Below are 13,347 nucleotides of genomic sequence, written 5' to 3' on the forward strand. Positions count from 1 at the left end.
ACAAGTGCTAATACTTACAATATCTTGATGTAAGTACAGAAAAAGGTTGAGTCATTGAGTTGTGCTTATATTAAATTTAGCAGAATAAAAATGTTTTTCACTACACACATTTGCTTTGAGGTATTACCCCTCAACTTACATGTTAATAAACTAAAATGTGGACTAGAAGTATATACTTAGTACACTAGTAGTATATAGATGAGTGTACTTGATGTATACTTGAAAGTGTACTTCTGTAAACTTAAAATGTCCTTATAAAGTATACTTAAAGTATACTTTTATAAACTTAAAATGTTCCAATTTAGTCCGAAGAAGTATTAGATTAGTATACTTTCTAGTATGCTACAAGTACATGGTCCATAGTATACTAGCTATACTTATACTTATACTCAAGCATACTTAATAAAATGAACTTCAAGTATACTACTTTTTGCTAAGGGTAGTTATGTTGTGTCCCATTAATCAATTGAGTATACAACTAACTGTCAATGTAATTTAAAGGTTATGTGAAATTCAAGGAGAAAGTTTAAAAGTTGAAGCATGATATGTTGGAGTGGAGTTGTCCGAATCGTTTGAGGGATAGCGACTATATAATCATCGAAAAATTGCTACAGGCTGAAGAATTCCGTCGACCTTAGTATACAGTGGTTGCAGAGTGATATGACTCAAATTAAACTCTCCTGATCATGAAACAGATTATTTTGGACGAAATGTTCCTTCAAAATAAGATGGAAACACGTGCCTATAACTAACAGGGTCGTGTTGCTTTAACTTCCTCCCTCCATTTCCCTCTGTCTTTGTGTTTATTTAGCATCTCAGATAAAATGTTCTTATTCTATGTTGACAGAAACCGCAAGGAACTGAAGTACTGCACCGGGGGATACCACGGCTCAGATAACCTCTTCACCAACATGCAGGTCAGAGGAAGAAAACGTGTTTGTGTCCACCAGGATAAATGTTTATCACAACGGACAAACGTCTGATAACTCATGGAAGATAAAATATCAACAGTCTGACAGAGCTCACAGGAGAATGTTTATTATATTACATTGTCTGTCACAGTGATGGCTGGTGAAAACCAACGCAGCAGCATCGTTAACAAATGTAAGCAAGCTGTTAAATTTTTATTTTGCCAGGATTTGGTCATTAAAAAGCCAGGGCTCACGCTCCACATGAAGACATAGTTCATCCTGACACTGTTTTGCAGGAGCACAGTTGCTGCATCATGGGTTTAGCATAAGACGATTGGGATTGGTTTAAAGAAATGCAAACAAGCCAGAGCGTTTTTTCCACTTATACCAGTATAGTAATTAGTGCAGCCAGACTTTTCTCCAGCACTGACATAATGCTATGGAGGTAGGAGTTCTGGCTAGCTAGACTACTAAGAACCCAACAAACACCAGATGCTGAATCATATACTCATATACTATGTTTAAGGTCTGTGGCAGCTAAGTCTTGGTTGGATATAAGTTGTGTAGCATTTATATTTACATCCAAAATACTGTCTTGAAGAAGGAATTATTTACTTTCTATTTTCCGCAACCAAATTTGGAGCAATAAATAAACAACAATGCGGGGCAAGACTCGGGTTAGCAACATCATTTGTCCAGCAGAAAATAATGAGAAACATGAGTGAAACCATACTGTTATTGTTATTTCCAATAAAACTCCACAGTTTTTTTTTACCAGTTGACAAAAATCACAGACAGCATTTAAGAATATGAGCAGTAGTTGAAATAGTGTATCAATACTTGATAAATGTTCTTTACCACTACACAACTCCTCTCTGTTGCCTGTGAGGTTCAGTATCTCTACTTGAGATTAAAAGATTTTACTCCACAGTAGCTGCTCACGACCAAGTAGAGTATTACGCAAGCAGCATATCAGTAGATCAGGATGTGTGTCAGCGGTCTTGCAGCATACAGGGTTTAGATTATCATCTGGGAAACGTGTAGTCATCAATCAAAAAAACTTGTTTTACTTAAGAACAAGCGTTTCTGCTTTAGTAACATTTGGCCCAGGGAGAGAATGCAGATGTATTTCTTAAACAATGTCTTTTACATAAAGTAAAATGTCTTGTTTGAGTCTAAATATAAGATATCTCTGTCTTGGCACTTTTCATTCACAGAAATAAAACAGCGAACACAAAAATACCCTGGCTCTAAAACTGCCCCTCATGTACAGTAATAACACTTTTGAGAGGTTGCTCTCCACCTACACATCCGCTGCTTTGGATTGAGTCGTCACACAATACGTCTGTGTTTGTTTTCGGACATGGTTTACTCTGGAATTTTACTTGGTATAATTAGCTTACAAGGTTGCTGTGAGTCAAGACAAGTAAGTTATTCTTCGAATGGTTTCCAGCCTGCCTACACACAGCAGAAAATGAGAGCTGAAGTGTGCCTGAAATAGACTCACCTGCAAATATCTTCACACCCCAGCCAACCAACACCTTTCCTAGAAATCATGAACATTGCATTTTCAAGGTTATGTGAAGTTGTTTTACTGATTTAGTTCATTTCAAATATTTACAAGTGGCCTGATCAGTGTTTGACATCTTGTTGTTTACAGAGGGAGTTTAAATGAGGGTCTACATTTCTGTCAGGTGGTGTTGCTGTATAGTTCACTGTGCCCTCGTTTATCTCCAAATAAATGAATGAATGTCAGTCTGTTCGTGTGTATTTGCTTCATCCAGGCGATCTTCATTGGCTACGGTCCAGGATTTAAAGAGAGCACTGTTGTGCCCCCCTTTGAAAACATTGAAGTATACAACCTCATGTGCGGTAAGTTGATTGGTCAATGCACACTGAGTACACTGTGATGGCTTCCTTATTCTTTTCTATTGTATTTAAAGGAATAGTTCAACATTTACCAGATAAAAATCACTCCCAAGAAATAGTCCCTTAAAACCAGAATGCTGTTTGTATGTGTATGTTTTTGTATGGATTAAACAAATACCCAAACACAATTAGGAAGTGATAATAGGTAGATTCTGTCACGACAAAAGCAGACTGGCTGTTTCCAGTCTTTAGGCTAAGCTACACTCTAGTGTTTTCCACAGATGGCGGACTCAGAATACCATAAAAAATTTCACCTTTTGCACGTAGTGTTGCTATAATTGTCCACCTAAATGCACAAATGGTGGCCTGCCTAGCCTTTCTGTTTCTCTCTCTGTATGTGCCCTGTGAACTTTCTTTGTCCATAGAATGTTTTTTAAAGCCAAAAAAAACATGTTTATGCAACCAGGTGCCCGTACAAGCTTGTGCAAAACAACATAAGTAGACCTACGTTAACTAGGTGAGGTTGCATCAAAATTAGTGTTTATAGACTCGATGTAGTTCTAAAGAACATCTCTGGTGGATGGTAAGAGTTCAGCGAAGGAAGATTGTCAACTAGTTAACTGACGGTGGATGGCATTGTTCTCTCGTCCTGAGAAAAACATTAAAGTAAGAAATGCTAAAATGGATCTCCAAATATACTTAAGCAACAAGTATAGTCTATGTGTGTTTCCACACATATAGACGCATGGTCTCTCTTATCTACTGTTGTGCAGAATTCCTTCTATTTTTAACATTTACAAGTAGTCACAGGTGTTTTTTTTTTATTCCTTTGTCTATTCATGTGTATTTTATCCTCATTTAGATAATTATTGTATCTATATATTCACTTGTGTTTTGCTTTTGCACCAAAAAATAATAAACCCAGTTTGTAAAATCAGTTTTCCTCCATTGTATTATTGTAGACACTATTTCTTCTAGTTATAAAAACATGTTACTCAGCAGGTTCATTGTAGAAGATACAGCAACACATTAAAGACAGTTCAGAGGAGGAAACAGGTGCACTCCTCCCGCATTGAGTTTCAGTTTGGTGCCTTGCCTACAAAAACAGAACTGCCGAAAGTAAAAGGCAACCACTTCATCCATAAATTGTCTTCTAACACAAGTAGTCAGATGACCAGACTAGTTCTTAAAAACAATCCCCAGTTTAACTCACTTGTGCAATCTAAAGCATTTGGAATTCAAAATAGATAGAAACAAGTGTGTGTACAGAATGCTCACAACTATTGTGAGTATGGTACTGTTGGTCAAAGTAGAACAATGTACAGAAGCTCTCCAAAATCTAGTTTACAAATATTAACAACAAACAGAAGATGATCATTGTGTCAATCTCCCCTACAGATCTCCTCGATATTCGTCCATCTCCAAACAACGGGACTCACGGCAGTCTGAACCATCTTCTGAAGCGACCTGTCTACCTGCCAGTTCACCCAGCGCAGCTCTCACATGAAACTCCCTGTAAGGCCGTTGGCCCTGTCCCTAATGACGACCTGCAGTGCACCTGCAGTTCCCTAAACACGACAATGGTATGTGCTAACACTGTTATTGAGCTCATGTGTTTGTATGAGCATTTGAACAGAATAGCTGAAGGAATAGAAGTGTCAGTTATTTCAGACTGAAAAATCTTAATAACTATTGGATGGATTGCAATGAGGTTTTGTGCAAATGTTTAAGGTCCCAGAGAATGACTTTCCTGATCTTTTTACTTTTCCTCTACTGCCACCAACAAGTCAGACTGTTAACAACTTAATTAATGTTTTAGTTTATCATCATTTGGCTTTCTGTTTTTTCATTAAATGTCTGAACAGTTTTTGAATTACTTTCCATAGAACTTGTTACAGACATTCACTGTGATAACCCTAATCCCACAACATTTTATCCAGGGCTTAAGTGCTAGTTGAAAATCTTAATCTGTCCAATACCTTTCTTTTATGGCTAATTTGCAAATGTTGGCACGCTAACATGCAAAACAAAGATGGTGAACATGGACATTATCATTGTGCACATCATAGAATGCTGATGTTGGCACGTAGCTTAAAGCTCAGCCTTGCCTTCAGACTCGAAACCATGATTGTGACATTTTTGGTGTTACCAGTAAGGTTTCCCTCTCGTGTTCTGAGTAATTTCAAAGTCGATCTTCCGACTGTTTATCAAACACTTGATTTAATTTACAGTTCCCTTGCTGTAGAATATAGCTGTATGGTTGTTATAGTTAGTAAAGTTTCCTGTCATAAGGTCAGATTTCACTTAACTAGGTTGATGATGAATTGGCGAGTCTCACAGCCTGAGCTAAAGATACTCTGTAGTCTGGTGGTGAAGCTTAACAGGTTTCATAATCTGACGTGTATGGTGAAAGTGTGGTGTCTACATTTTAATGCACTAACAAAAGTGGGTATTTCTTTTTTCTTTTTTTTTTTCAGGTGACGTTCATGAACAGACATCTCATGAACACTAACTCCAGTGAGTTTCAGTTCATGTTTCTTTGCATTTATAAAGTTTTTTTATATAGAATCAGTTAAATAACATTCATACATTTTCCCTGCAGGTGTCAAAGCTAGTTTACGCCGCCTCCACCATCCCTTTGGCACTCCTCGAGTCGTCCAACCGGACGCCAGCTTTTGTCTCCTCCACCACTCCAGCTACCTCAGCGGGTACAGCAAAGACCGCCTCATGCCCCTCTGGGTGTCGTACACCATCCAGCCTTTGGTGAGTGCGTTCTCTTTTATCTCTAAACATAGCCTGTACAGTTGAGTTGTCCTAGCTGTATTTCTTCAGTGGTTTTGGGTTTGGCAGGAGATTGTAAGAGGTTGTTTAGTATCTGAATCACTTCTCTAAGCAGCTGTTACTCATCTTCTGTGCTCATGTTGGCTCAAACAGTTCTTGTCGTTCTCATTATGCGGTTGAGTGTAAATCATGACCTCAGGCAGCGCGATACATTCCCGGCAGAGTTTACACTGTTGTACTATACTCTCTGAATGATGGAGCAAGTGAGGATGTGTGTACATTTGTTATTAATCAAGCTTTACCAAATACAGTAAACAGATAAATATGGCTCATACTGTACTCTGTTCATTTAGACTTGAAAGAACAGATTTTTTAAATCTGTGCCGCAGCATACTGTATAATGCTCAAAGCACGGGAACACCCACAGAAAACTTCAATTTCACAGCTTGTCAACGTTAACAACTCTATATAAAGCTAGCTTAAAGCTAGTTTGCCTACTGGAAAATCAATTAATCAATGACAAGCGTGAAGTGGTGCTGCTGAATAAGCTGACATTTCTATTCTTGTACATACAGGATGTAAGAAAATATGCATAGCTTTTGATGCTTTCTTGTTTTGCCTGTAATCAGAAAATATAGTAATACTTAATTTTACTTTGATTTCCTTATAATTTTACGAAAGCTTTCTGTAAAGAGCATTATAAATGGGTGTTATTAAAATAGGAATGTCGCCAATTTAAAGCCTTGTAACACCAATCATAGTTCATGAATCACTGACAATTCATTAACTCCCCATTGTTTTAGAATGCTAGCAGCCTGCCTCCGCAGATAACAGTATCGAACCAGCATTTTATTCATGACTGAGATATATCTGACTATTACATGGATTGCCATGGCATGTTTTACAGACATTCATTGTCCACAGAGGAGGAATCATAAAGACTTTCTTCTAGCACGACAATGAGGCTTACATTTGTGATTTTTAGTCAAAAGGTTGGTCATGATCTCAATTTGTAAAAATATATTGTTACTATACTGAACCCTCAGCAGTGCAGCCTCCTTGTATGAATTAAATGGAGGAGGAAAATTACACAAGAGGTGACAGACATCATTATGCATTTTATTTTGTTGCGCTTTTGTATTTGGAAACGTATCTAAATAGTTCCTTTCCTAGCCTTATTCAAAAACTGCTCCTGCATGAAGTCTGGGTGAATGGTTTTGTCCTGAGTTGACAAATAGGAATTCCATCTTCAAGTGGCGTTCCATTGTACTGTTTTCCAGAGAGGGTATACGGACACACAATCTTTACTCAAGTAGAGCTAAAAATACTCAGGTCAAATCTACTTATCAAATCAAATCAAATCAAATCAACTTTATTTATAGAGCAGTTTTCATACATGGACATGTAGCACAAAGTGCTTTACACAAGAAAGATAGAACAATAATAAAGAAAGCCCCTCCCTCCCACCTTCCATACTATATACACGCACACATACATACATACACACACACACACGCACACACGTACACACACACACATACACACACACACACACACCTGCACACTCTTACTACTAGCAATAAGGAGACATGGCAAGGCACTGAGGATTGAGGAAACGCCACCTTTGGGGCCATCCACACTGGGAGGAGTCACAGGCTGTGCCACGGGGGGCACCAGTGCCCAAGCCCCCACGACCCTGACAGACAACAGCTGGCCGGGCCGAAGGGACCCAAGGACAGCACCCCCAGCAGCAACCCGGACATAGCTCCCAGTGTGGAGGACCCCCCTGAGGAAACTCTGGAGTTAAACCTTAAAAACTAAAGACATAAGATAAGATAAAAACACTGACAAAAGATAAGTAAATGGAGTGAACAGTTAAAAGGATATAAATACGTAAGATAATGAAATAAAATAAAAATAGTTCCGAAGATAAATAAAAATAAAATTATTTAAGATTAAAATCGTTTTTGTTTTTTTTTAAAACAAGATAAAAGCAACAACATAAAATACAATAGAACCACATAAGAATGGAATAAGAATTTAAAATATTAGTTAAAAGCCTGATTAAAAAGGTGTGTTAACCTTTAACCTTCCCTTAAAAATATCAACAGTCTCTGCAGACCTGAGGTTCTCTGGCAGGCTGTTCCACAATCGGGGGCTATAGTGGCTAAATGCTGCCTCGCCGTGGGTTTTAGTTCTTGATTTTGGTAGGGATAAAAGGCCAGAGCCGGAGGACCTCAGGGTCCGCGAGGGTTGATATGGTAAAAGCAGGTCAGATAAGAAGGAGGGCACAAGGCCGTTTAGACATTTAAAAACCAGTAAAAGAACCTTAAAATCGATCCTGAAGCGGACGGGGAGCCAATGCAGTGACTCTAAAACTGGTGTAATGTGCTCCCACCCTCTGGTCCTCGTCAGCACGCGTGCGGTTGAATTTTGTAATAATTGGAGATTTAGGGTACTCTTTTTGGGAAGACCAGAGAGCAGGGCATTACAATAATCTAAGCGACAGGAGATAAAAGCATGCATTAGCACCTCCGTACTGGCCTGGGAGAGAAATGGGCGGACTCTGGCTATGTTCTTAAGATTATAAAAACCTATTTTTGTCATATTTCTGATATGTGGAATAAAATTCAGCTCAGAATTAAAAAATCACGCCCAGATTTTTTACTGATTGTGTTGGTTTAAGATCTTGTAGTTTTGGAAAAAGTTTCTCTCTCTGGCCTTCAGGACCTATAACTAAAACCTCAGTTTTGTCCTGGTTGAGCTGTAGGAAATTCACTGCCATCCATGACTTGATGTCTACAATGCAGTTAAAAAGGGCATCAATTTGCTCTGTGTCATCAGGAGACACAGCAATGTACAGTTGTGTATCATCAGCGTAACTATGGAAGCTGATGCCGTGCCTCCTGATGACATCCCCAAGAGGAAGCATGTAAAGATTAAAAAGAAGTGGACCTAAAATTGACCCTTGGGGAACTCCACATCCACTTTCATGGGTTCCTGAGGAACATGTATCCATACTTACATAAAAACATCGATCTGTGAGATAAGAACAAAACCAGTTGAGGACAGTACCAGAGAGGCCGACCAGATGGCTGAGTCTGTTTAATAACATGTGATGGTCTACTGTATCAAAAGCGGCGCTTAGATCCAGTAGAACCAACACTGTGAGCTTTTTGTTATCTAAATTCCATCTGATGTCATTTAAAATCTTTAAAAGTGCTGTCTCGGTACTGTGGTTCCTCCTAAAACCAGACTGATGTTTCTCTAAGATGTTATTTCTGTTTAAAAAGTCATTAACTTCGTTAAAAACCAGTTTTTCTAAAGTTTTACTTAAAAACAATAAGTTGGATACAGGTCGGTAGTTATTAAAAACGCTGGGGTCTAAGTTGCTCTTCTTAAGAAGGGGCTTCACCACCGCCGTTTTGAAGGCGATGGGAAAGACACCCGTCTGAAGCGAGCAGTTCATGATGTTTAAAAACTGTTCCTCAAAGAATCCGTAAAATGATTTTAAGTGTGATGTGGGAATTGGGTCTAAAATGCAGGTTGTTGGGTTTACTTGGGAGAATGCTCGACCAAGTGTCCTTGCATCAACCAGGGCAAACTCTCCAGTGTTTCCTCAGGCAAGGACAACAGTTCAGATGTGTTAACAGATAAAACTTGATGGGATAAGAGGCAGGATCTGATGTCCTAGATTTTGGTTCTGAAGTGGTCTGCAAAGTTCTCGCAAAGATCGTCTGTGGGTGTCTTAAAAACTTTATTAGATTTAGAACCTGTTAAAATATCGAAAGTGGAGAAGAGGAATTGGGGGTTATTTTTATGGTTGGTGATGAGTTGTGAGAAATGGGAAATTTGTGCCTTTCTGACTGCAGTATTGTAGGTTTTGAGTTGTTCCCGTAAAATCTTGTAATGAACTGTCAATTTACTTTTTCTCCATCTTCTCTCAGCACCCCTGCATTTTCTTTTCAGTTCATTGATTTCATCGTTTTTTCTCCATGCGGGTGTAGGTTTTCTTTTTCTTGTTTTTGTTAAAAGTGGAGCTACTGAGTCCAGAGTTGACTTCAGTCTACTGTTAAAATTATAAACGATAAAATTACAAGGTGCAGGTAAAATTTCAGCAGGAGTGCTCTGTAAAATCCCCATGAAATTTGCAGCCACTTCAGAAGTTAGATAGCGCCTCCTCACTGTTCTCACCGGGGCCTCCGCTTGGTTAAAACTGGTGATGTTAAAAAATACACAGTAGTGGTCAGACACAGCCAGGTCGGCAACAGAGGACACACCAATGGACAGGCCATGGGTTATGACCAGGTCCAGGGTGTGTCCTCTGTTGTGAGTCGGCTGCATGACGTGCTGCTTAAAATCAAGACAATTCAAAAGATTTAAAAACTCTCTGGATATCGGGTCCGAGGTAACATCAACGTGTAGATTAAAATCACCAGTTATTAAAATCCTGCTATAAGAGGTGTGGATAATTGATAACAGTTCAGAAAATTCACTGATAAAAGAAGTAGAGTGATGGGGTGGTCTGTATACATTAATGCAGAGAATCGGAGGGCTGCTAAAAGTAAAGGCATGGTGCTCAAATGAAGTGTAACTTTTAAAGAACACTCCATTTGAGGTTAGGGAGTTATGTGTAATGGATGCCGCCCCACCCCCTCTTCTACCCTCTCTAGTAGAAAATAAAAAATAAAAATTTGGCGGGGAAGCCTTGGTGAGAACAGCGCCAAGCCATGTCAGCGCCAAGCCATGTCTCAGTTAAAAGAAGACAGTCTAACTTATTATCTAAAATCACATCATTCATTAAAAAAGTTCTATTTAAAAGAGAGCGAACATTAAAAAAGTGCCAAGTTGATGGTGACAGGTGGCTTGTTGACTGGAGAGGTCGATTTTTCTGTGAGCGGTCTGAGGTTATTAAAGTTCAGAGTAGGTATGGCGGTGTCTGATGTGCTGATGAAGCGTAATGATTACGGGGATGGGTGAAGTGTTGGTGAGACTATGAGGTCCAAGTCCGGTGTTGTGGATACGGTGGTCAGAGGTGGTCCAACTTCTTTACTCATATGTTAGAAAGAACAGGCTACACACATAGCAATATAGTATTGTATTGGTGTTGAGCTGGTGAATGGAGTATGTACATATTTTGTAGATATGTTTCCAAGTTTTAAAGTTTAATTCATGCAAGGAGGCTGCACTGCTGAGTGTTCAGTCTTGTGTACTCTTGTCAAAAATACATCATTTTGTTATGGTAAGCCAAGTTTTATATAAACTTTTTGCAGCGTCAGTGGTAGGAACTCTGACTCCAACTAAAGCAACTAATAAATCCCAGCCTCTAACTTTGACTGGAATGCAGCAAGTGCAGCCTCAGAAATTGCTATCAAAACTCACTTACTGCTCAATGAGTCAGAGATGTTCTATGTCTTGCTAGCTATCAATTTGAATGAATTTATTGGAGGTTTACAATGTTGAACATTGAAATTTTTACCACGCTTCATAGTTTTTACCAAAAAAGAACATTTTGGAAATTACAAGCCGAAGTCTTTAATTTTCTTCTTTGGCAGAAGAGGAGAGTGACATGAGATTATTATTCTAGAGCGTTCTGCAAACAAAAACAGTGCAATGCCCTCACTGACCCATGCACACAAGCGAAGCAAAAGTCAGCGATCTTACACAACTGCTGGCTCGGAGTCGCTCTCCACACTGTCCACCACTGACTGAACCTCCCTCTCAGACCAGAGTCCAACCCCTGAGCCCAGAGTCGGAGGCGTGTGTTCGTGCTGACATCCGCATCCCACCGGCCGCCAGCCAGCTGTGTCTGCGCTACAGAGACGACCCCGCTCTGTCCTACGGTCTGCTGCATCCCCCCAGTGAGTGTGTGTGTGTTCGTGACTGTATGTAGTGGAGAGGGTCATAACAGGCCATCCCCAGCCGGGTGTTGAATTCAAGCTGACATGTTTCAGAGCAACATTCTCATGTAAAGAAGCACTCGTGCTTGTTTCCCATCCCCCCTAATTGAGATGCTGTAGATTCAGTATACATTTAATGAGATTCAGGTTTCAGGTAGGTCCACAAAAGGAAGTGACAGACTGAAAGAGTGAAGTAAAAGCCCACCAACAGCTGTGAGGAAGTTCAACTGGCCAAAATAAGAAATTTTGTTTTCCTGATGGCTGTGGTAGAAAGTGATGCTAGACTGTGATTACTGCAGTTTAATGGCTTAAAGGCTGCAATGATTAGTTGACTTGTCTTCAGTAGTCAATTTTAGTTATTTTAAACTACAAATGCCAAGTAATTGATTGCTTCAGCTTCTCTAATGTGAAGAGTGTTTCCATCAATAGGCAAATTAATAAGTGATGGAAATAAATGTTAATTGCAGCCATAAATGCCTTTATCTCCACCAACATGTGAAGTCAATCTTTATTCTTTTATTTTGGCTTTTACAAGATGAAGCTTGTCTTTGAATCCATACCCTAATTGCAAACAAATTTTTCCCTCACCTCTCATTTTCTCATTATAGATCTGAGTGTCAACGGACCTGAGACAGACTCTCTACTCACAAGCAACATGGCACCAATGTTTCCTGCATTTAAAGGTGAGTCGGTCTTGCAAATATTCCAGAGATTGCAATGAGACTCATGGTGATGAATCAGTTAAAAATGTTCTTCCAGAGTTGTTCATCTGCCGACTGAATGAGAGCTTTTGAGCTGAACGGGAGCTGAACAATTTAATTAACCGAAGAAATCAAAACTAGACATTATGTCATGCTCTGTTTTGTCAAATTGTTCAACACTCAAGTTTTCCGAGGGCAGGTAATGTGGGTTGCCAGTTCTCATCGCCATTTTTATTCAATATTATACTTTTCAAAGCTGATTTTGTAGTAACAGGCTATACTTTTGGTTCCTAAATACACATAACAGGAGTCCAAAGATCCAAACCGCTGTGATTATATGGGTTTACTGTGCTTTAATTTACTTAAGCTCTTTCTGTAAAGCACAATTAAAGGTTTAGTCTGAGGAACTTTTTCCAGACTTAATCCTCCTGCCATCCTTCTGTGAACACCACAGTTTTCTTCACAAACAGATTCACTGTGAAGTTGGTTTGGTTTGTGTGATTCACCCGAACGTGCCCATAAAAAACAAAGATGTGATCTTAAGTCATACATTTACAAATTGGAATGGAATTAATGTTTGTTCACTCCTGTCATTCGTGTTCATCTGCTCATACAGATAAGTTGCGTAATTCTGCTGACACCACCTGTGTCATATGTGAGAGTATGTGAATGTCTCCAATGATTCAGTGGTGTAACACTGTGGTCTGCCAGGCTTTGTTGAAACTTGTTGATTAAGTTGGGTGATTAATGTATTGAAAGTTTCAGATCACACAGCTCCAGCTGGTTTTCCTTTGAGGCCACCCATACTCTAAATGTAAACTCACTCACTTTCATGAAGTCCCAGAGGAAGAAAAACCTCTTTGAAAGACTGCAGTCTGTGTATGTTGGAAGGCTCAATATTTATCGACTAACAGTTGCTGCCCCCTTGTGGCGAGTTACTGTGCTTACAACCTGTGAAGTGTTTCAGATGAGAGAGGAGAAAAGAAATGCAGAAAGTTTGTTATAATTTTGAATAAAGGTAGGAGTGCCTCCCTAGTGTCAGTTGTCAAAAACACTTTTTGACTCTGGCAAAGGCTTGATGTCAAAATGAGTTTGGCTACATGTTTAAAGTTTTAAAGAGAGTGTCTTAGAGTTTTTTCTTGTGATTTTTGGTTTGTTATTATCTGAAATATATCACTACAAATG

General features: G+C 39.2%; 1 protein-coding gene across 1 annotated transcript in view; it reads left to right on the forward strand.

Annotated features, from left to right (window-relative positions):
* The window catches only part of enpp1 (ectonucleotide pyrophosphatase/phosphodiesterase 1), a 37,265-nt gene that overhangs the window by 19,383 nt on the left and 4,535 nt on the right, over positions 1-13,347 (forward strand). The window contains exons 14-20 of the mRNA XM_030405802.1: positions 848-917; positions 2,696-2,783; positions 4,179-4,363; positions 5,258-5,297; positions 5,383-5,543; positions 11,287-11,422; positions 12,070-12,144. Of these exons, the coding sequence (XP_030261662.1) occupies positions 848-917; positions 2,696-2,783; positions 4,179-4,363; positions 5,258-5,297; positions 5,383-5,543; positions 11,287-11,422; positions 12,070-12,144 (755 nt within the window). The remainder of the gene's footprint in view (positions 1-847; positions 918-2,695; positions 2,784-4,178; positions 4,364-5,257; positions 5,298-5,382; positions 5,544-11,286; positions 11,423-12,069; positions 12,145-13,347) is intronic.

The sequence above is a fragment of the Sparus aurata genome, chromosome 22 (assembly GCF_900880675.1).
Source record: "Sparus aurata chromosome 22, fSpaAur1.1, whole genome shotgun sequence".
Classification (NCBI taxonomy): domain Eukaryota; kingdom Metazoa; phylum Chordata; class Actinopteri; order Spariformes; family Sparidae; genus Sparus; species Sparus aurata.